Source organism: Bombina bombina, chromosome 1 (assembly GCF_027579735.1).
Source record: "Bombina bombina isolate aBomBom1 chromosome 1, aBomBom1.pri, whole genome shotgun sequence".
Classification (NCBI taxonomy): domain Eukaryota; kingdom Metazoa; phylum Chordata; class Amphibia; order Anura; family Bombinatoridae; genus Bombina; species Bombina bombina.
The window spans coordinates 424,850,615-424,876,013 of record NC_069499.1 but is presented as its reverse complement, the minus strand read 5'-3'; the positions used below and the strand labels follow the sequence as shown (position 1 = coordinate 424,876,013).

The 25,399-nt window shown below is 35.7% G+C and overlaps 1 protein-coding gene across 2 annotated transcripts in view; it reads left to right on the top strand.

Moving 5' to 3' along the window:
• Window positions 1-789: 789 nt before the first annotated feature.
• LOC128645391 (dipeptidyl peptidase 4-like) overlaps window positions 790-25,399 on the top strand; it is a 226,516-nt gene continuing 201,906 nt past the window's right edge. For both annotated transcript variants that reach the window (XM_053698368.1, XM_053698367.1), the window contains exons 1-2: window positions 790-1,058; window positions 1,304-1,391. In XM_053698368.1, coding sequence (XP_053554343.1) covers window positions 1,053-1,058; window positions 1,304-1,391 — 94 coding nt within the window. In that variant the 5' untranslated portion in view covers window positions 790-1,052. The remainder of the gene's footprint in view (window positions 1,059-1,303; window positions 1,392-25,399) is intronic.

The following is a 25,399-nucleotide window of genomic DNA, read 5'->3' as shown; positions in this document are numbered from 1 at the left end:
ATATGTATCTTCTGCAGCAGCAAATCACTTCATGGAGCTAGCTGATGATTGGTGGCTACACACGTTTGTCTCTTGCCATTCGCTCACCAGATGCTCCTGAGTCTACTCTTCAACAATGGATACATAGAGATCAAAACAATTATTTAAATAAAAGTAAATTGGAAAGTTGTTTAAAATTGCATGCTATGCATTGCAGTTTTAATTGAATTGTACCTTTAAACCTAACTTTTGTTTTTTCTTCTTTTTTTGGGGAGGGGGGGGGGGGAGTTTGCTTCTCTAATATAAATATGTCCCAATTACATGTACATTACTTGCCAGTTTCTATGTAAATAGATTGTTAATAAACCTTTTTTTTCATGCAAAAAATGTTGCTCTTCCAAATGCATAACAAAAACTTTGTGTACAGTGTTCTTTAAAAACTCTTAATTGCAGATCTAGGTAAACTGCAACAATAGTGAAATTGTAAAGTATTTAATAGAATTATTTCACTATTAGGATTTTTTAAAATGTCTTCACTTTATACAATAAGAAACTGTTCATGGCTAATAATAATAATAATAAACTAATCCATTCTGCTGCTGGGGAAAAAAAACAACAACCCTATTTTGAAGATGTTTCATTGCTAGCATGTGGGTTTATCTGCACGGGTGATCCTTAGGTTAGAACACAAGAATTAGGCAATTCTTCTCCCATTCTTTTAACTCTGCAGCACAAGTGTTGCTGTATTACGGCACCAAATGCAAACCAAAAGATCTGAGACCTCTGTAAAACTCAGACAGCTGCCACAAAGTTTCCAGTGGAGTTTAGAAGTGATTGCAGTTGCAGTGTGCATATCTGTAGAAGTCAAGCACCCTCACACTGGGAAGAGCCAGCAGCACACTTGTGTACAATCCCATGCCTGCAGGAATCACTAATGTTTAACTATTTGGATTGAAGCCTGACTTGAATGATCCCCGGACTTTTTACCCAGGCACTTACTTTCTTCTCCTTTTTTCTTTGCTGATCTTCCATGCGTTGGGAGACGGATAAAATACAGAAGGCTCTCCAGAAACATGCAGGTTAGTGCTTTCATTTGTACTTAAGATTTAAATGATAGAAGGGGCACTTGCAAATAATTAAAGTATTATGGGGTTTAACTATAAAAATGTATAGTTTTTTCTTCTTCTTAATGGAAGCATCACAATTATTACTTAGTTTGACTTGGTACTGAGAGATCTAGAAGCTATTCCTGAAGCTTGCTCAGTATAAATAGCAAAAAAAATATCTGGAATCAAATTGATGACATTGTGTGTTTGTTTTTCAGACATGGGTGAAGTGGCTGTTAGGTTTGCTGATGGGAGCTGTGGTTGTTATTGTTATAGCTGTTCCAGTTGCTCTTCTGGCTACAAAAGGTAAGAAAGTAACTGATGAAACATACATTGTGATTTAACTGATGCTATGATATAAATGATGGTACTGTATTTTATATTAGTGTTGATGAGCAAAAACGTTGTATAACTAGTATAATTTAAATCATTACATACGAAATCTTTTTTTATCTATCTATCTATCTATCTATTTATCTATCATCTATCCATTTATCTAATTAAATAAATTCCTTAGGGTAAGCTTGTTGATACATTTTTGCAAAACAGATTTTAGTGTTTTTTTGCTTCACTTGTGGTTTATGTGTATTAATAATAATAATAATAATAATAATAATAATAAAATGCATTAATACATGTTGGATCGCAAAATGAACTGACATACTGATCTAAAATTCCAAATACCATGCTTTTTTAGTGTTTGCTCACAGCACTTTCTATAAAGCTAATGCACTTCTCCCCAGTTCTGTAAATAAATACTTCTACAAAGTTATAGTTAATGTCGGACAGCTATGTTAGCACATTCACTTTACAAGGAAAGCTGGGTAATTTGTGTCATGAAGTGAAGCTCTTCCAATGTCACTACTGACATATTTTATACACATAAGCAGCAATGTTTATTGTGCTTGCGTCTGATAAATATTGTGACTTCCTTTTTTTTTAATACAAATATCTATTGGTGTTATTTATCATTCAGATTGTCAACGTATAGCTTTAGTAACTCACACTAATCGCATGTGAAAACTGCTGTTTCAATATTATGTACTAAAACAACGGGAAAGAAGAAATCTCAAAACACATTTTTTGGTATAATGCCTTTATTTTTATTTCAATGGTTAAATGTTGCCTGCATAGTGCTGAGTTACTATATTTGAGCTCTCATTTTTAAAATATTATTATACACACACACATACATATACATACATACACATACATAAATACACACATACACATGCACACACACACACACACACACACACACACACACACATACATACATACACATACATACATACACATACATAAATACACACATACACATACACACACACACACATACACATACATACATACACATACATAAATACACACATACACATGCACACACACACACACACACACACATACATACATACACATACATACATACACATACATAAATACACACATACACATGCACACACACACACACACACACACACACACACACACACATACACATACATACATACACATACATAAATACACACATGCACACACACACACACATACATACACATACATACATACATACATAAACACATGCACACACATATACATACACATACTATTGTATGACAATAATATATATATTTTTTTCAATGAAACAATATTTTTTGCAACATTGATAGATTTGTTTTGTTTGTTTACATCTTATGCACTGATTTTATGGCTTCATGCATACTGGTATCATAGGTTTGGGTGTAACAGGCACAGGTGTGTCCAAAAAAAGCCCAAATTGTGATTAGAACATTTAGATTGGCTGTACACTTACTTAGCAATTATTTTGTGTATACACTCAGATGAATCCCCAATGTTACTTTGTTACAGTTATTGTCAACCACTCAAAGTTTGTGAAGAGATATATATTTTAAATTCTATTGCTTGTATGTAGAGATTCTATTAAGTTTTAAAGTGCATTTATAATTCCTGTGTGTGCCTATACCTGTATAAACTTTATAGCAGTAAAAATCACTCACTAATGCCTAGCCCAAATGCCTATCTGCCAGGAGAGATATGATGTAAATAAGAATATGAAATCTAAATATTTTTAGTGCCACTTTTGGAAATGACATATGACTCTTTGACATTCACACAAGATTCTGTCCTGGGCCTAGGGTTGTCACCTCGGCCATGCTTTCCTGGACACTTATGAGTTACACATGCTGCAGGGTGTGCAAGGAGGAAAATGAATAATGCTGTCCAGTATCACTATTTTTATTGCTGTCCAACAGCACAATGCATGTTTCCCTCTGAACACCCTGCAGCATGTGTAACTCATAAGTGTCCAGGAAAACATGGCAGAGGTGGCAACCCTACATGGGCCCCTAACCTGACCATGATTTATCATTACTAAGTTCACCAGTACCGAAGGAAAAGACAGCCACAATGTGATAAACAATATATTATCTTTTTTATTAGGTCAGAACTTCAAAACAAACAACCTTAAGTGTTGTTATAAATTCTTAATTGAATTAGTTGCCATGTTCATAAATTATTAGTTTGTGCAGATCTAGCAGTGCATGTGCAGGCGCATAAAAGTAAAGGTTACGGTAGGGTTACCAGCTGCACAGAAAATATAGAACAACCAACAGGTGACCAGGGGACAACATCAGACCTCAGATCACACGCCCATATCTTTTTAGCCCCAGTAAGTTATAAGTCAATATCAGCCCCCTGATTCGCTATACCTAAATCAGACATCAGAGCATAATCCTGACCCTCTTGCCCTTATCAACTGTATTCCCACATCAGTCTTCAGATGAGACCAGTAACCTATATTCCCTGACAGCCATATACCCACATACATATTAGACCACAGATCTCTGTTAAATCTGCATTTTACTAAACTGATTAAAATACTAAATTGTCTGGTGGTTAATAATAAACAGTCCAAGGTGTAAGTAGCAAATAACTGTAAAGAATAAGAAGATTCATAGTACAAAAGACTTACAAAATATGTTAATTAGTGATGTTGCGAATAGTTCGCCGGCGAATAGTTCCCGGCGAACATAGCATGTTCGCGTTAGCCTCTGCGGGCGAACATATGCGATGTTCGATCCGCCCCCTATTCGTCATCATTGAGTAAACTTTGACCCTGTACCTCACAGTCAGAATACACATTACAGCCAATCAGCAGCAGACCCTCCCTCCCAGACCCTCCCACCTCCTGGACAGCATCCATTTTAGATTCATTTGGAAGCTGCATTCTTAGTGAGAGGAGGGACAGTGTAGCTGCTGCTGATTTAATAGGGAAATCGATAGCTAGGCTAGTGTATTTAGTGTCCACTACAGTCCTGAAGGACTCATATGATCTCTGCTGTAAGGACAGCACCTCAAAAAGCCCTTTTTAGGGCTAGAACATCAGTCTGCTTTTTTTTTTTTCCCTGTGTAATCTAATTGCAGTTGCCTGCCTGCCAGCGTGTGTGTCAGTCTCACAGCGTATACTGTGCCCACTTGCCCAGTGCCACCACTCATAACTGGTGTAACAGTAGTGTACATTTAAGAAAAACAACACTTTTTTGACTGTGAAATAATAGCAGACAGCTGCCAGTACCCAAGATGGCCGCCAATAAGGCAGATGGGGAGGGTTAGAGAGCTATTTTGGGGGGGATCAGGGAGGTTGGGGGTTAAGGGGGGATGCTACACCACAGCATATGTAAATATGCTAAAAAAATTACAAAAAATTTAAAAACCTTTTATTTTAGTACTGGCAGACTTTCTGCCAGTACTTAAGATGGCGGGGACAATTGTGGGGTGGGGGAGGGAAGGGAGCTGTTTGGGAGGGATCAGGGGGTCTGATGTGTCAGGTGGGAGGCTGATCTCTACACTAAAGCTAAAATTAACCCTGCAAGCTCCCTACAAACTACCTAATTAACCCCTTCACTGCTAGCCATAATACACATGTGATGCGCAGCAGCATTTAACGGCCTTCTAATTACCAGAAAGCAAATTTTTAGGTTTGCGACATCACTAATGTTAATGCTTTAGTCTATTGCCAGCCTAGTCTTCAGCAGTAGAGAAGAAGAGGGGGATTAGTAAAAGGACTGATTAAGGGGTCGAATTATAGAAGGCTTTGCAAGCCTTTCGTCCCCCTATGACTGCAGGTTCTCACAAGAGAACCTGCAGTCCGTATTTAACAAGCAGCGATCATTAGACCGCTGCTTTCCTAACCTTTCACCACCTCTCAGGGGGAGAATTTAAATCTCCCAGGTCTCGTCCAGCCAGGGAGATTGACAGCTCCTGCCCGCGCGTGAATGGCTGTGCGCAAACTGGGGGCGGGATTGCACGCAAGTGCAAAATTGCCCTTGTGTGGCGAGAGGCGAGCTGCGGTGGACAGGGGCATGTATGTACGCCTAGGTAGGCTCAGGAACTGCTGATTGGAGGCTGCACATATATGCCTTATGTTATTGGCTCTCCCAATGCATTCATCTAGCTCCCAGTAGTGCATTGCTGCTTCTTCAACAAAGGATACCATGATAATAAAGAAAATGAAATAATATAACTAAACTGGACATTGGTTTTAATTTGCATTCTTTCTATGAATAAAAAAAATACCCTTCAATACCCTTTAAGATTAAAGGGACAGCCAACACCAGAATTGTTGTTTTAAAAGATAGATAATCCCTTAATTACCAATTCCCCAGTTTTGCATAACCAACACAGTTATAATAATACAAGTTTTACCTCTGTAATTACCTTGTATCTAAACCTCAGCAGACTGCCCCCTTATTTCAGTTCTTTTGACAGACTTGCATTTTAGCCGATTAGAGCTGTCTCCATGTTAAATTCATGTGCATGAGTTCAATGTTATCTATATTAAACACATGAACTAATGCCCTCTAGTGGTGAAAAACTATCAAAATGCATTTAGATTAGAGGCGGCCTTCAAGGTCTAAGAAATTAGCATATAAACCTCCTAGGTTTAGCTTTTAACTAAGAATACCAAAAGAACAAAGCAAAATTGGTGATAAAAGTAAATTGGAAAGTTGTTTAAAATTACATGCCCTATTTGAAACATGAATGTTTTTTTGGGACTTGACTGTCCCTTTAAGAAATTGGAGAAGTTATGTTAGGACAAGGGAAATAGCCTGTGTAAATGGAGAAAAGATAAATAAATTATACATCTCATCTCATTTTTTTTTTTTCAAGTTATAGGGCAATAAATACAAGTAGCACTTTGCTATTTCCAAACCCCTTTTTTTAAAAAATTAGCGATAGTTAGATTGGAACACTGATATCTGTCAGGAATCCCTAAATATCCCTTGACATGTATATATATATTTTTTAGAAGACATCCCAAAGTATTGATCTAGGCCCATCATGGTATATTTCATGCCACCATTTCACCGCCAAATGCGATCAAATAAAAAAAATGGTTAACTTTTTCACTAACTTTTGGTCTTTGGCGTTGCTTTTTGGCAATTAGAAGGCCGCTAAATGCCGGTGCTCACTACATTTGTATTATGCCTAGCAGTGAAGGGGTTAATTAGGTTGCTTGTAGGGAGCTTGCAGGGTTAATTTGAGCTTTAGTGTAGAGATCAGCCTCCCACCTGACACATCACACCCCCTGATCCCTCCCAAACAGCTCTCTTTCCTCCTCCACCCCACAATTGTCCCCACCATCTTAAATACTGGCAGAAATTCTACCAGTACTAAAATAAAAGTTTTTTTTTTATTATTATTATTTTTTTTTTTTTTTAAAGAAAACATATTCTGCTGTGTAGGATCCCCCCTTAGCCCCCAACCTCCCTGATCCCCCCAAACAGCTCTCTAACCCTCCCACTTTACCTTATTGTGCGCCATCTTGGGTACTGACAGCTGTCTGTCAGTACCCAGTTTGCCAGAAAATTTTATTTTTTGTATTTTTTCCATATTTTTCTGTAGTGTAGCTTCCCCGCCCTCAATAGCCAACCCCACCTTCCCAGATCCCTTAGATCAAAATTCCCTCCCTCCTCTCTCGCACTTTATTTAATTATTGTTATTAAATGTTTCATAGTGTAGTAGATCCCATCCACTCCGGTTCCCTCGCGCGCGCCCCGGCATCTCCTTACGTGATCCTGTCCCTCTCTGGCTCGCTTCCCACATTGATGGCCGCCCACCCGCCTCCCACATCAGGGTATGATGATTATATTGTAATGTACAACAGCAAATCACTATCTAGCCTATAGGGTCTGATAATTATATTGTATTGTTTAATAGCAACTCACTATCTAGCCTATAGGGTCTGATGATTATATTGTATTGTTTAATAGCAACTCACTATCTAGCCTATAGGGTCTGATGATTATATTGTAATGTACAATAGTAACTCACTATCTATCCTAAAGGGTCTGATGATTATTATGCAATGTACAATAACAGCTCACTATCTAGCCTATAGGGTCTGATGATTATTATGTAATGTACAATAAAAGCTCACTATCTAGCCCTTTAGGGTCTGATGATTATATTGTAATGTACAATAGCAACTCACTATCTAGCCTATAGGGTCTGATGATTATATTGTAATGTACAATAGCAACTTACTATCTAGCCTATAGGGTCTGATGATTATATTGTATTCTATAATTGAAACTCACTATCTAGCCTATAGGGTCTGATGATTATATTGTAATGTACAATAGTAACTCACTATCTAGCCTATAGGGTCTGATGATTCTATTGTATTGTATAATAGCAACTCACTATCTAGCCTAAAGGGTCTGATGATTATCTTGTAATGTACAATAGCAACTCACTATCTAGCCTATAGGGTCTGATAATTATTTTGTATTGTATAATAGTAACTCATTATCTAGCCTATAGGGTCTGATGATTATATTGTAATGTATAATAGCAACTCACTATCTAGCCTATAGGGTCTGATGATTATATTGTAATGTACAATAGCAACTCATTATCTAGCCTATCGGGTCTGATGATTATATTGTAATGTACAATAGCAACTCACTATCTAGCCTATAGGATCTGATGATTATATTGTATTGTATAATAGCAACTCTCTATCTAGCCTATAGGGCCTGATGATTATTTTGTAATGTATAATAGCAACTCACTATCTAGCCTATAGGGTCTGATGATTATATTGTAATGTACAATAGCAACTCACTATCTAGCCTATAGGGTCTGATGATTATATTGTATTGTATAATAGCAAACTCACTATCTAGCCTATAGGGTCTGATGATTATATTGTAATGTACAATAGCAACTCACTATCTAGCCTATAGGGTCTGATGATTATATTGTATTGTATAATAGCAAACTCACTATCTAGCCTATAGGGTCTGATGATTATATTGTAATGTATAATAGCAACTCACTATCTAGCCTATAGGGTCTGATGATTATATTGTATTGTATAATAGCAACTCACTATCTAGCCTATAGGGTCTGATGATTATATTGTAATGTACAATAGCAACTCACTATCTAGCCTATAGGGTCTGATGACATATTCTGCTGTGTAGGATCCCCCCTTAGCCCCCAACCTCCCTGATCCCCCCAAACAGCTCTCTAACCCTCCCACTTTACCTTATTGTGCGCCATCTTGGGTACTGACAGCTGTCTGTCAGTACCCAGTTTGCCAGAAAATTTTATTTTTTGTATTTTTTCCATATTTTTCTGTAGTGTAGCTTCCCCGCCCTCAAGAGCCAACCCCCCCTTCCCAGATCCCTTAGATCAAAATTCCCTCCCTCCTCTCTCGCACTTTATTTAATTATTGTTATTAAATGTTTCATAGTGTAGTAGATCCCATCCACTCCGGTTCCCTCGCGCGCGCCCCGGCATCTCCTTACGTGATCCTGTCCCTCTCTGGCTCGCTTCCCACATTGATGGCCGCCCACCCGCCTCCCACATCAGGGTATGATGATTATATTGTAATGTACAACAGCAAATCACTATCTAGCCTATAGGGTCTGATAATTATATTGTATTGTTTAATAGCAACTCACTATCTAGCCTATAGGGTCTGATGATTATATTGTATTGTTTAATAGCAACTCACTATCTAGCCTATAGGGTCTGATGATTATATTGTAATGTACAATAGTAACTCACTATCTATCCTAAAGGGTCTGATGATTATTATGCAATGTACAATAACAGCTCACTATCTAGCCTATAGGGTCTGATGATTATTATGTAATGTACAATAAAAGCTCACTATCTAGCCCTTTAGGGTCTGATGATTATATTGTAATGTACAATAGCAACTCACTATCTAGCCTATAGGGTCTGATGATTATATTGTAATGTACAATAGCAACTTACTATCTAGCCTATAGGGTCTGATGATTATATTGTATTCTATAATTGAAACTCACTATCTAGCCTATAGGGTCTGATGATTATATTGTAATGTACAATAGTAACTCACTATCTAGCCTATAGGGTCTGATGATTCTATTGTATTGTATAATAGCAACTCACTATCTAGCCTAAAGGGTCTGATGATTATCTTGTAATGTACAATAGCAACTCACTATCTAGCCTATAGGGTCTGATAATTATTTTGTATTGTATAATAGTATCTCATTATCTAGCCTATAGGGTCTGATGATTATATTGTAATGTATAATAGCAACTCACTATCTAGCCTATAGGGTCTGATGATTATATTGTAATGTACAATAGCAACTCATTATCTAGCCTATCGGGTCTGATGATTATATTGTAATGTACAATAGCAACTCACTATCTAGCCTATAGGATCTGATGATTATATTGTATTGTATAATAGCAACTCTCTATCTAGCCTATAGGGCCTGATGATTATTTTGTAATGTATAATAGCAACTCACTATCTAGCCTATAGGGTCTGATGATTATATTGTAATGTACAATAGCAACTCACTATCTAGCCTATAGGGTCTGATGATTATATTGTATTGTATAATAGCAAACTCACTATCTAGCCTATAGGGTCTGATGATTATATTGTAATGTACAATAGCAACTCACTATCTAGCCTATAGGGTCTGATGATTATATTGTATTGTATAATAGCAAACTCACTATCTAGCCTATAGGGTCTGATGATTATATTGTAATGTATAATAGCAACTCACTATCTAGCCTATAGGGTCTGATGATTATATTGTATTGTATAATAGCAACTCACTATCTAGCCTATAGGGTCTGATGATTATATTGTAATGTACAATAGCAACTCACTATCTAGCCTATAGGGTCTGATGACATATTCTGCTGTGTAGGATCCCCCCTTAGCCCCCAACCTCCCTGATCCCCTCCAAACAGCTCTCTAACCCTCCCCCTTTACCTTAATGTGCGTCATCTTGGGTACTGGCAGCTGTCTGCCAGTACCCAGTTTGCCACAAAATTTCATTTTTTGTATTTTTTCTTATATTTTTCTGTAGTGTAGCTTCCCCCCCCATCAATAGCCAAACCCCCCTTCCCAGATCCCTTAGATCAAAATTCCCTCCCTCCTCTCTCTCACTTTATTTAATTATCGTTATTAAATGTTTCATAGTGTAGTGGTTCCCATCCACTCCCGTCCCCGCGCGCGCGCCCCCGGCATCCCCTTACGCGATCCTGTCCCCCTCTGGCTCGCTTCCCACATTGATGGCCTCCCACCGGCCTCCCACATTGCTCCCACCCACCAATGATCGTGGCCATCGATGTCCGATGCAAAAAGGGACACTGAGTGGCTCTCTCTGCATCGGATGGCTAGAAAATGTTATTGCAGAATGCCTCGATATCGAGGCATCACTGCAATAACATGAAAGCGGCTGGAAGCGATCAGGATCGCTTCCACTGCTTATAGAGACCAATGACGTACAGGGTACGTCCTTGGTCGTTAAGGACATTTTTTTGTAGGACGTACCCTGTACGTCGTTGGTCCTTAAGGGGTTAAAATTGTATTTTGTCTATGAATTAAAAAAGAAAAAAAATAGGCCTAAGAATTTGGAGAAGTTATGCTAGCACAAGATAAAGAGCCTGTGTAAATGCAGATAAGACAAATAAACTAGACATGCCATGATTATATTTTAGTACAATAAAGACAAACGCTTTTTTAACTGTTTATTATGCTACAATATGATATGGAGGATCATGAATGAATCTCACAGGTATCAGAGAACTTGCCACTCACTATTACTCGACTGAATCTAAGAGCAATGGGGAGTTGCGAGTTCAGTCCCATGAGAAGCTTAAAGACCTATAGGGTCTGATGATTATATTGTAATGAACAATGGCAACTCACTATCTAGCCTATAGGGTCTGATGATTATTATGTAATGTACAATGGCAACTCACAATCTAGCCTATAGGGTCTGATGATTATATTGTAATGTATAATAGCAACTCACTATCTAGACTATATGGTCTGATGATTATATTGTAATGTACAATAGCAACTCATTATCAAGCCTATAGGGTCTGATGATTATATTGTATTGTATAATAGCAACTCACTATCTAGCCTATAGGGTCTGATGATTATATTGTAATGTACAATAACAACTCACTATCTAGCCTATAGGGTCTGATGATTATATTGTAATGTACAATAGCAACTCACTATCTAGCCTATAGGGTCTGATGATTATATTGTATTGTATAATAGCAACTCACTATCTAGCCTATAGGGTCTGATGATTATATTGTATTGTATAATAGCAACTCACTATCTAGCCTATAGGGTCTGATGATTATATTGTAATGTACAATAGCAACTCACTATCTAGCCTATAGGGTCTGATGATTATATTGTATTGTATAATAGCAACTGACTATCTAGCCTATAGGGTCTGATGATTATATTGCAATGAATAATAGCAACTCGCTATCTAGCCTATAGGGTCTGATGATTATATTGTATTGTATAATAGCAACTCACTCTCTAGCCTATAGGGTCTGATGATTATATTGTAATGTACAATAGCAACTCACTATCTAGCCTATAGGGTCTGATGATTATATTGTATTGTATAATAGCAACTCACTATCTAGCCTATAGGGTCTAATGATTATATTGTAATGTATAATAGCAACTCGTGATCTAGCCTATAGGGTCTGATGATTATATTGTATTGTATAATAGCAACTCACTATCTAGCCTATAGGGTCTGATGATTATATTGTAATGTACAATAGCAACTCACTATGTAGCCTATAGGGTCTGATGATTATATTGTAATGTACAATAGCAACTCACTATCTAGCCTATAGGGTCTGATGAATATATTGTAATGTACAATAGCAACTCACTATCTAGCCTAAAGGGTCTGATGATTATTATGTAATGTACAATAACAGATCACTATCTAGCCTATAGGTTCTAATGATTATTATGTAATGTACAATAACAGCTTACTATCTAGCCCTTTAGGGTCTGATTATTATATTGTAATGTACAATAGCAACTCACCATCTACCCTAGAGGGTCTGATGATTATATTGAAATGTACAATAGCAACTCACTATCTAGCCTATAGGGTCTGATGATTACATTGTATTGTATAATAGCAACTCACTATCTAGCCTAAAGGGTCTGATGATTATATTGTATTGTATAATAGCAACTCACTATCTAGCCTATAGGGTCTGATGATTATATTGTATTGTATAATAGCAACTCACTATCTAGCCTATAGGGTCTGATGATTATCTTGTAATGTACAATAGTAACTCACTATCTAGCCTATAGGGTCTGATGATTATATTGTATTGTATAATAGCAACTCACTATCTAGCCTAAAGGGTCTGATGATTATCTTGTAATGTACAATAGCAACTCACCATCTACCCTATAGGGTCTGATGATTATATTGAAATGTACAATAGCAACTCACTATCTAGCCTATAGGGTCTGATGATTATATTGTATTGTATAATAGCAACTTGCTATCTAGCCTATAGGGTCTGATAATTATATTGTAATGTATAATAGCAACTCACTATCTAGCCTATAGGGTCTGATGATTATATTGTATTGTATAATAGCAACTCACTATCTAGCCTATAGGGTCTGATGATTATATTGTAATGTACAATAGCAACTCACTATCTAGCCTATAGGGTCTGATGATTATATTGTAATATACAATAGCAACTCACTATCTAGCCTATAGAGTCTGATGATAGAAACATAGAAACATAGATATGGATGGCAGATAAGAGCCATAGGCCCAGCAAGTCTGCCCGACCTTACCTAACAGTATAAACTTATCTAGTTCGTAGGATAGCCTTATGCTTGTCCCATGCATTTTTAAAGTCCCCCACAGTGTTTGTTGCTACTACCTCTTGAGGAAGTTTATTCCATACATCAATCACTCTTTCTGTAAAGAAGTGCTTCCTCAAATTACTCCTGAATCTACTACCCTTTAGCTTGAGCTCATGACCCCTTGTTCTTGAATTTTCCATTTTATGTAAAATACCCACAGCCTCAGTTTTACTAAACCCTTTAATGTACTTGAAAGTTGCTATCATATCACCTCTTTCCCTTCTCTCCTCTAAGCTATACATATTTAGGTCATTGAGCCTATCCTGGTAAGTTTTATTTTTTAGACCATGTACCATTTTGGTAGCCCTCCTTTGCACAGATTCAAGTTTGTTAATATCCTTCTGAAGATATGGCCTCCAGAACTGCACACAATACTCAAGATGAGGCCTAACTAATGATCTATAAAGTGGCATAAGAACCTTACTATTTCTGCTGCAAATACCTCTACCAATAAATCAAAACATTTTGCTAGCCTTATTCGCTGCATTACTACATTGTTTACTAAGTTTTAAATCATCTGAAATAATAATTCCCAAGTCCTGTTCCTCATCTGTAACAGTCAGTAAAGTGTCATTGAGTCTGTAATTAACATTTGGATTTTTCTTCCCTAAATGCATTATTTTACACTTTGCTGTGTTAAACTTTAGATCCCAGTCGTTGATTATTATATTGTATTGTATAATAGCAACTCACTATCTAGCCTATAGGGTCTGATGATTATATTGTATTGTATAATAGCAACTCACTATCTAGTCTATAGGGCCTGATGATTATATTGTAATGTATAATAGCAACTCACTATCTAGCCTATAGGGTCTGATGATTATATTGTAATGTACAATAGCAACTCACTATCTAGCCTATAGGGTCTGATGATTATATTGTATTGTATAATAGCAACTCACTATCTAGCCTATAGGGTCTGATGATTATATTGCAATGTACAATAGCAACTCACTATCTAGCCTAAAGGGTCTGATGATTATTATGTAATGTACAATAACAGCTCACTATCTAGCCTATAGGGTCTGATGATTATTATGTAATGTACAATAACAGCTCACTATCTAGCCCATTAGGGTCTAATGATTATATTGTAATGTACAATAGCATCTCACTATCTAGCCTATAGGGTATGATGATTATATTGTAATGTACAATAACAACTCACTATCTAGCCTATAGGGTCTGATGATGATATTGTAATGTACAATAGCAACTCACTATCTAGCCTGTAGGGTCTGATAATTATATTGTATTGTATAATAGCAACTCACTATCTAGCATATAGGGTCTGATGATTATATTGTAATGTACAATAGCAACTCACTATCTAGCCTATAGGGTCTGATGATTATATTGTATTGTATAATAGCAACTCACTATATAGCCTATAGCGTCTGATGATTATATTTTATTGTATAATAGCAACTCGCTATCTAGCCTATAGGGTCTGATGATTATATTGTAATGTAAAAATACCAACTCACTATCCAGCCTATAGGGTCTGATGATTTTATTGTAATGTACAATAGCAACTCACTATCTAGCCTATATGGTTTGATGATTATATTGTATTGTATAATAGCAACTCACTATCTAGCCTATAGGGTCTAATGATTATATTGTAATGTATAATAGCAACTCATGATCTAGCCTATAGGGTCTGATGATTATATTGTATTGTATAATAGCAACTCACTATCTAGCCTATAGGGTCTGATGATTATATTGTAATGTACAATAGCCACTCACTATCTAGCCTATAGGGTCTGATGATTATATTGTAATGTACAATAGCAACTCACTATCTAGCCTATAGGGTCTGATGAATATATTGTAATGTACAATACCAACTCACTATCTAGCCTAAAGGGTCTGATGATTATTATGTAATGTACAATAACAGGTCACTATCTAGCCGATAGGTTCTAATGATTATTATGTAATGTACAATAACAGCTTACTATCTAGCCCTTTAGGGTCTGATTATTATATTGTAATGTACAATAGCAACTCACCATCTACCCTAGAGGGTCTGATGATTATATTGAAATGTACAATAGCAACTCACTATCTAGCCTATAGGGTCTGATGATTACATTGTATTGTATAATAGCAACTCACTATCTAGCCTAAAGGGTCTGATGATTATATTGTATTGTATAATAGCAACTCACTATCTAGCCTATAGGGTCTGATGATTATATTGTATTGTATAATAGCAACTCACTATCTAGCCTATAGGGTCTGATGATTATCTTGCAATGTACAATAGTAACTCACTATCTAGCCTATAGGGTCTGATGATTATATTGTATTGTATAATAGCAACTCACTATCTAGCCTAAAGGGTCTGATGATTATCTTGTAATGTACAATAGCAACTCACCATCTACCATATAGGGTCTGATGATTATATTGAAATGTACAATAGCAACTCACTATCTAGCCTATAGGGTCTGATGATTATATTGTATTGTATAATACCAACTTGCTATCTAGCCTATAGGGTCTGATAATTATTTTGTAATGTATAATAGCAACTCACTATCTAGTCTATAGGGTCTGATGATTATATTGTATTGTATAATAGCAACTCACTATCTAGCCTATAGGGTCTGATGATTATATTGTAATGTACAATAGCAACTCACTATCTAGCCTATAGGGTCTGATGATTATATTGTAATATACAATAGCAACTCACTATCTAGCCTATAGAGTCTGATGATAGAAACATAGAAACATAGATATTGACGGCAGATAAGAGCCATAGGCCCAGCAAGTCTGCCCGACCTTACCTAACAGTATAAACTTATCTAGTTCGTAGGATAGCCTTATGCTTGTCCCATGCATTTTTAAAGTCCCCCACAGTGTTTGTTGCTATTACCTCTTGAGGAAGTTTATTCCATACATCAATCACTCTTTCTGTAAAGAAGTGCTTCCTCAAATTACTCCTGAATCTACTACCCTTTATCTTGAGCTCATGACCCCTTGTTCTTGAATTTTCCATTTTATGTAAAATACCCACAGCCTCAGTTTTACTAAACCCTTTAATGTACTTGAAAGTTGCTATCATATCACCTCTTTCCCTTCTCTCCTCTAAGCTATACATATTTAGGTCATTGAGCCTATCCTGGTAAGTTTTATTTTTTAGACCATGTACCATTTTGGTAGCCCTCCTTTGCACAGATTCAAGTTTGTTAATATCCTTCTGAAGATATGGCCTCCAGAACTGCACACAATACTCAAGATGAGGCCTAACTAATGATCTATAAAGTTGCATAAGAACCTTACTATTTCTGCTGCAAATACCTCTACCAATAAATCCAAGCATTTTGCTAGCCTTACTCGCTGCATTACTACATTGTTTACTAAGTTTTAAATCATCTGAAATAATAATTCCCAAGTCCTGTTCCTCATCTGTAACAGTCAGTAAATTGTCATTGAGTCTGTAATTAACATTTGGATTTTTCTTCCCTAAATGCATTATTTTACACTTTGCTGTGTTAAACTTTAGATCCCAGTCGTTGATTATTATATTGTATTGTATAATAGCAACTCACTATCTAGCCTATAGGGTCTGATGATTATATTGTATTGTATAATAGCAACTCACTATCTAGTCTATAGGGCCTGATGATTATATTGTAATGTATAATAGCAACTCACTATCTAGCCTATAGGGTCTGATGATTATATTGTATTGTATAATAGCAACTCACTATCTAGTCTATAGGGCCTGATGATTATATTGTAATGTATAATAGCAACTCACTATCTAGCCTATAGGGTCTGATGATTATATTGTAATGTACAATAACAATTCACTATCTAGCCTATAGGGTCTGATAATTATATTGTAATGTACAATAGCAACTCACTATCTAGCCTATAGGGTCTGATGATTATATTGTATTGTATAATAGCAAACTCACTATCTAGCCTATAGGGTCTGATGATTATATTGTAATGTATAATAGCAACTCGCTATCTAGCCTATAGGGTCTGATGATTATATTGTATTGTATAATAGCAACTCACTATCTAGCCTATAGGGTCTGATGATTATATTGTATTGTATAATAGCAACTCACTATCTAGCCTATAGGGTCTGATGATTATATTGTAATGTACAATAGCAACTCACTATCTAGCCTATAGGGTCTGATGATTATATTGTAATGTACAATAGCAACTCACTATCTAGCCTATAGGGTCTGATGACATATTCTGCTGTGTAGGATCCCCCCTTAGCCCCCAACCTCCCTGATCCCCTCCAAACAGCTCACTAACCCTCCCCCTTTACCTTATTGTGCGTCATCTTGGGTACTGGCAGCTGTCTGCCAGTACCCAGTTTGCCACAAAATTTCATTTTTTGTATTTTTTCTTATATTTTTCTGTAGTGTAGCTTCCCCCCCCCATCAATAGCCAAACCCCCCTTCCCAGATCCCTTAGATCAAAATTCCCTCCCTCCTCTCTCTCACTTTATTTAATTATCGTTATTAAATGTTTCATAGTGTAGTGGTTCCCATCCACTCCCGTCCCCGCGCGCGCGCCCCCGGCATCCCCTTACGCGATCCTGTCCCCCTCTGGCTCGCTTCCCACATTGATGGCCTCCCACCGGCCTCCCACATTGCTCCCACCCACCAATGATCGTGGCCATCGATGTCCGATGCAAAAAGGGACACTGAGTGGCTCTCTCTGCATCGGATGGCTAGAAAATGTTATTGCAGAATGCCTCGATATCGAGGCATCACTGCAATAACATGAAAGCGGCTGGAAGCGATCAGGATCGCTTCCACTGCTTGAAGAGACCAATGACGTACAGGGTACGTCCTTGGTCGTTAAGGACATTTTTTTGTAGGACGTACCCTGTACGTCGTTGGTCCTTAAGGGGTTAAAATTGTATTTTGTCTATGAATTAAAAAAGAAAAAAAATAGGCCTAAGAATTTGGAGAAGTTATGCTAGCACAAGATAAAGAGCCTGTGTAAATGCAGATAAGACAAATAAACTAGACATGCCATGATTATATTTTAGTACAATAAAGACAAACGCTTTTTTAACTGTTTATTATGCTACAATATGATATGGATGATCATGAATGAATCTCACAGGTATCAGAGAACTTGCCACTCACTATTACTCGACTGAATCTAAGAGCAATGGGGAGTTGCGAGTTCAGTCCCATGAGAAGCTTAAAGACCTATAGGGTCTGATGATTATATTGTAATGAATAATGGCAACTCACTATCTAGCCTATAGGGTCTGATGATTATTATGTAATGTACAATGGCAACTCACAATCTAGCCTATAGGGTCTGATGATTATTATGTAATGTACAATGGCAACTCACAATCTAGCCTATAGGGTCTGATGATTATATTGTAATGTATAATAGCAACTCACTATCTAGACTATATGGTCTGATGATTATATTGTAATGTACAATGGCAACTCACAATCTAGCCTATAGGGTCTGATGATTATTATGTAATGTACAATGGCAACTCACAATCTAGCCTATAGGGTCTGATGATTATTATGTAATGTACAATGGCAACTCACAATCTAGCCTATAGGGTCTGATGATTATATTGTAATGTATAATAGCAACTCACTATCTAGACTATATGGTCTGATGATTATATTGTAATGTACAATAGCAACTCATTATCTAGCTTATAGGGTCTGATGATTATATTGTATTGTATAATAGCAACTCACTATCTAGCCTATAGGTTCTGATGATTATATTGTAATGTATAATAGCAACTCGCTATCTAGTCTATAGGGTCTGATGATTATATTGTAATGTACAATAACAATTCACTATCTAGCCTATAGGGTCTGATGATTATATTTTAATGTACAATAGCAACTCACTATCTAGCCTATAGGGTCTGATGATTATATTGTAATGTACAATAGCAACTCACTATCTAGCCTATAGGGTCTGATGATTATATTGTATTGTATAATAGCAACTCACTATCTAGCCTATAGGGTCTGATGATTATATTGTAATGTACAATAGCAACTCACTATCTAGCCTATATGGTCTGATGATTATATTGTATTGTATAATAGCAACTGACTCTCTAGCCTATAGGGTCTGATGATTATATTGCAATGAATAATAGCAACTCGCTATCTAGCCTATAGGGTCTGATGATTATATTGTATTGTATAATTGCAACTCACTATCTAGCCTATAGGGTCTGATGATTATATTGTAATGTACAATAGCAACTCACTATCTAGCCTATAGGGTCTGATGATTATATTGTATTGTATAATAGCAACTCACTATCTAGCCTATAGGGTCTGATGATTATATTGTAATGTACAATAGCAACTCACTATCTAGCCTATAGGGTCTGATGATTATATTGTATCGTATAATAGCAACTCACTATCTAGCCTATAGGGTCTGATGATTATATTGTAATGTACAATAGCAACTCGCGATCTAGCCTATAGGGTCTGATGATTATATTGTATTGTATAATAGCAACTCACTATCTAGCCTATAGGGTCTGATGATTATATTGTAATGTACAATAGCCACTCCCTATCTAGCCTATAGGGTCTGATGATTATATTGTAATGTACAATAGCAACTCACTATCTAGCCTATAGGGTCTGATGAATATATTGTAATGTACAATAGCAACTCACTATCTAGCCTAAAGGGTCTGATGATTATTATGTAATGTACAATAACAGCTCACTATCTAGCCTATAGGTTCTAATGATTATTATGTAATGTACAATAATAGCTTACTATCTAGCCCTTTAGGGTCTGATTATTATATTGTAATGTACAATAGCAACTCACCACCTACCCTATAGGGTCTGATGATTATATTGAAATGTACAATAGCAACTCACTATCTAGCCTATAGGGTCTGATGATTACATTGTATTGTATAATAGCAACTCACTATCTAGCCTAAAGGGTCTGATGATTATATTGTATTGTATAATAGCAACTCACTATCTAGCCTATAGGGTCTGATGATTATATTGTATTGTATAATAGCAACTCACTATCTAGCCTATAGGGTCTGATGATTATATTGTAATGTACAATAGTAACTCACTATCTAGCCTATAGGGTCTGATGATTATATTGTATTGTATAATAGCAACTCACTATCTAGCCTATAGGGTCTGATGATTATATTGTAATGTACAATAGCAACTCACTATCTAGCCTATATGGTCTGATGATTATATTGTATTGTATAATAGCAACTGACTCTCTAGCCTATAGGGTCTGATGATTGTATTGCAATGAATAATAGCAACTCGCTATCTAGCCTATAGGGTCTGATGATTATATTGTATTGTATAATAGCAACTCACTATCTAGCCTATAGGGTCTGATGATTATATTGTAATGTACAATAGCAACTCACTATCTAGCCTATAGGGTCTGATGATTATATTGTATTGTATAATAGCAACTCACTATCTAGCCTATAGGGTCTGATGATTATATTGTAATGTACAATAGCAACTCACTATCTAGCCTATAGGGTCTGATGATTATATTGTATCGTATAATAGCAACTCACTATCTAGCCTATAGGGTCTGATGATTATATTGTAATGTACAATAGCAACTCGCGATCTAGCCTATAGGGTCTGATGATTATATTGTATTGTATAATAGCAACTCACTATCTAGCCTATAGGGTCTGATGATTATATTGTAATGTACAATAGCCACTCCCTATCTAGCCTATAGGGTCTGATGATTATATTGTAATGTACAATAGCAACTCACTATCTAGCCTATAGGGTCTGATGAATATATTGTAATGTACAATAGCAACTCACTATCTAGCCTAAAGGGTCTGATGATTATTATGTAATGTACAATAACAGCTCACTATCTAGCCTATAGGTTCTAATGATTATTATGTAATGTACAATAATAGCTTACTATCTAGCCCTTTAGGGTCTGATTATTATATTGTAATGTACAATAGCAACTCACCACCTACCCTATAGGGTCTGATGATTATATTGAAATGTACAATAGCAACTCACTATCTAGCCTATAGGGTCTGATGATTACATTGTATTGTATAATAGCAACTCACTATCTAGCCTAAAGGGTCTGATGATTATATTGTATTGTATAATAGCAACTCACTATCTAGCCTATAGGGTCTGATGATTATATTGTATTGTATAATAGCAACTCACTATCTAGCCTATAGGGTCTGATGATTATATTGTAATGTACAATAGTAACTCACTATCTAGCCTATAGGGTCTGATGATTATATTGTATTGTATAATAGCAACTCGCTATCTAGCCTAAAGGGTCTGATGATTATCTTGTAATGTACAATAGCAACTCACCATCTACCCTATAGGGTCTGATGATTATATTGACATGTACAATAGCAACTCACTATCTAGCCTATAGGGTCTGATGATTATATTGTATTGTATAATAGCAACTTGCTATCTAGCCTATAGGGTCTGATGATTATATTGTAATGTATAATTAGGCTGACCATATTGCCGCTTTAAAAAGGGACACATATGAAAAATACATATTTCAGGGCCGTTTTCAGGGCTGTTTAAAGAAATGGTTTTGTATAAGAACCCTCACATATGTATTTTTCATATGTGTTCCTTCTTAAAGCGGCAATATGGTCAGCCTAATAATAGCAACTCACTATCTAGCCTATAGAGTCTGATGATTATATTGTATTGTATAATAGCAACTCACTATCTAGCCTATAGGGTCTGATGATTATATTGTAATGTACAATAGCAACTCACTATCTAGCCTATAGGGTCTGATGATTATATTGTAATATACAATAGCAACTCACTATCTAGCCTATAGAGTCTGATGATTATATTGTATTGTATAATAGCAACTCACTATCTAGCCTATAGGGTCTGATGATTATATTGTATTGTATAATAGCAACTCACTATCTAGTCTATAGGGCCTGATGATTATATTGTAATGTATAATAGCAACTCACTATCTAGCCTATAGGGTCTGATGATTATATTGTAATGTACAATAGCAACTCACTATGTAGCCTATAGGGTCTGATGATTATATTGTATTGTATAATAGCAACTCACTATCTAGCCTATAGGGTCTGATGATTATATTGTAATGTACAATAGCAACTCACTATCTAGCCTAAAGGGTCTGATGATTATTATGTAATGTACAATAACAGCTCACTATCTAGCCTATAGGGTCTGATGATTATTATGTAATGTACAATAACAGCTCACTATCTAGCCCTTTAGGGTCTAATGATTATATTGTAATGTACAATAGCAGCTCATTATCTAGCCTATAGGGTATGATGATTATATTGTAATGTACAATAACAACTCACTATCTAGCCTATAGGGTCTGATGATGATATTGTAATGTACAATAGCAACTCACTATCTAGCCTGTAGGGTCTGATAATTATATTGTATTGTATAATAGCAACTCACTATCTAGCATATAGGGTCTGATGATTATATTGTAATGTACAATAGCAACTCACTATCTAGCCTATAGGGTCTGATGATTATATTGTATTGTATAATAGCAACTCACTATATAGCCTATAGCGTCTGATGATTATATTTTATTGTATAATAGCAACTCGCTATCTAGCCTATAGGGTCTGATGATTATATTGTAATGTAAAAATACCAACTCACTATCCAGCCTATAGGGTCTGATGATTATATTGTAATGTACAATAGCAACTCACTATCTAGCCCAGTGATTTTTAACCTTTTTTTTGCCATGGCACACTTTTTTACATTAAAAAATCCTGTGGCACACGACCATCCCAAAATTTAAAAAAAAATCACACATTGTAGCCTAATACAGTATATATATATATATATATATATATATATATATATATATATATATATATATATATATGTATATATATATATATATATATATATATATATATATATACACATACACACAAACACACGCATACTGTATGTATTGTGCTGTTATGCCATGCCTCCTACAAACTACCCCTGCACTGGGAGTAAAAAACAAGCAAAGTTTAAAAAATATGTCACACTGTTGTCAGTCTGCTGTGGCACACCTGAGGATCTCTCACGGCACACTGGTTGAAAAACACTGATCTAGCCTATAGAGTCTGATGATTATATTGTATTGTATAATAGCAACTCACTATCTAGCCTATAGGGTCTGATGATTATATTGTATTGTATAATAGCAACTCACTATCTAGCCTATAGGGTCTGATGATTATATTGTAATGTACAATAGCAATTCACTATCTAGCCTATAGGGTTTGATGATTATATTGTATTGTATAATAGCAACTCACTATCTAGCCTGTAGGGTCTGATGATTATATTGTATTGTATAATAGCAACTCACTATCTAGTCTATAGGGCCTGATGATTATATTGTAATGTATAATAGCAACTCACTACCTAGCCTATAGGGTCTGATGATTATATTGTATTGTATAATAGCAACTCACTATCTAGCCTATAGAGTCTGATGATTATATTGTATTGTATAATAGCAACTCACTATCTAGCCTATAGGGTCTGATGATTATATTGTATTGTATAATAGCAACTCACTATCTAGTCTATAGGGCCTGATGATTATATAGTATTGTATAATAGCAACTCACTATCTAGCCTATAGGGTCTGATGATTATATTGTAATGTACAATAGCAACTCACTATCTAGCCTATAGGGTCTGATGATTATATTGTAATGTATGCATTTCCCCATCACATCCAGTACTCTGTATAGTGAGATAAACAGCTCTCAAACTAAAAACAATAGCAAAACAAACTAGAAACAATAGCATGAAATATACCAAAATAGGCCTAGTTCAATACCTTGGTTTGTATATATATATATATATATATATATATATATATATATATATATATATATATATATATATATATATATATATATATATATATATATATATATATATATACACTGTATATATAGGTAAATGAAAAAAACAAGGCTCTATTTCTGTTTAAAAAATTCCCGGTTCTTAAAGGGACAGTCTACAATAGAATTTGTATTGTTTTAAAATATAGATAATGCCTTTATTACCCATTCCCCAGTTTTGCATAACCAACACAGCTATATTAATACACTCTTTACCTCTGTGATTACCTTGTATCTAAGAACCTTCTTCCAGCCCCCTGGTCACATGACTGACTGTTTATTATCTACTGACTTGCATTTAGTATTGTCTTGTGCTACCTCTTAAATAACTCCCTGTGCATTAACACAGTGCTATTTATATGACCCACATGAACTTATCAGTCTCTTGTTGTGAAAAGGAATTTAATAAATATTTGCTAAGAGGCAGCCCTCAAGGGCTTAGAAATTAGCATATGAGCCTACCTAGGTTTCGTTTCAAATAAGAATACCAAGAGAACAAAGTAAATTTGATGATAAAAGTACATTGAAAAGTTGATTAAAATTATAAGTCCTATCTAAATAATGAAATTTTAATTTTGACTAGACTGTCCCTTTAAAGAGTTAAAGGCCCATGAAATACAGTAAATAGCACAATCAACAAATGTAAAATAAAATGAAAATGCAGTAACACTTAATCTAAATTTTAAATGAGTGGTAGATTTTTTATGACATATTGCAAAATGTCCCCACATGCTTAATTTTTTTTAAAAATTGCATGCTCTATCTGAATCATGAAAGTTTAGTTCTGACTTTAGTGTCGGTTTAACCCTCTACAAAAACGTGTGTTTGTATTTTCATTTGATCTTTGAATGGCGTTCCAAGTCAATATGGCTGCCTGATATTTTCCTGCAACATTTCATGTATCAGCTGAGTGAGGAGTTGCTTATATCAGGCTAGATTTCCCCAACAGGCTAGGTTTTCAGGATTATCTTGAATGAGAGCAGGTAAAACAACCATGTTTACTAATCAGCTGATTATTTCACCTGTGCTCTAGTTCAGATATCCACAAAATGT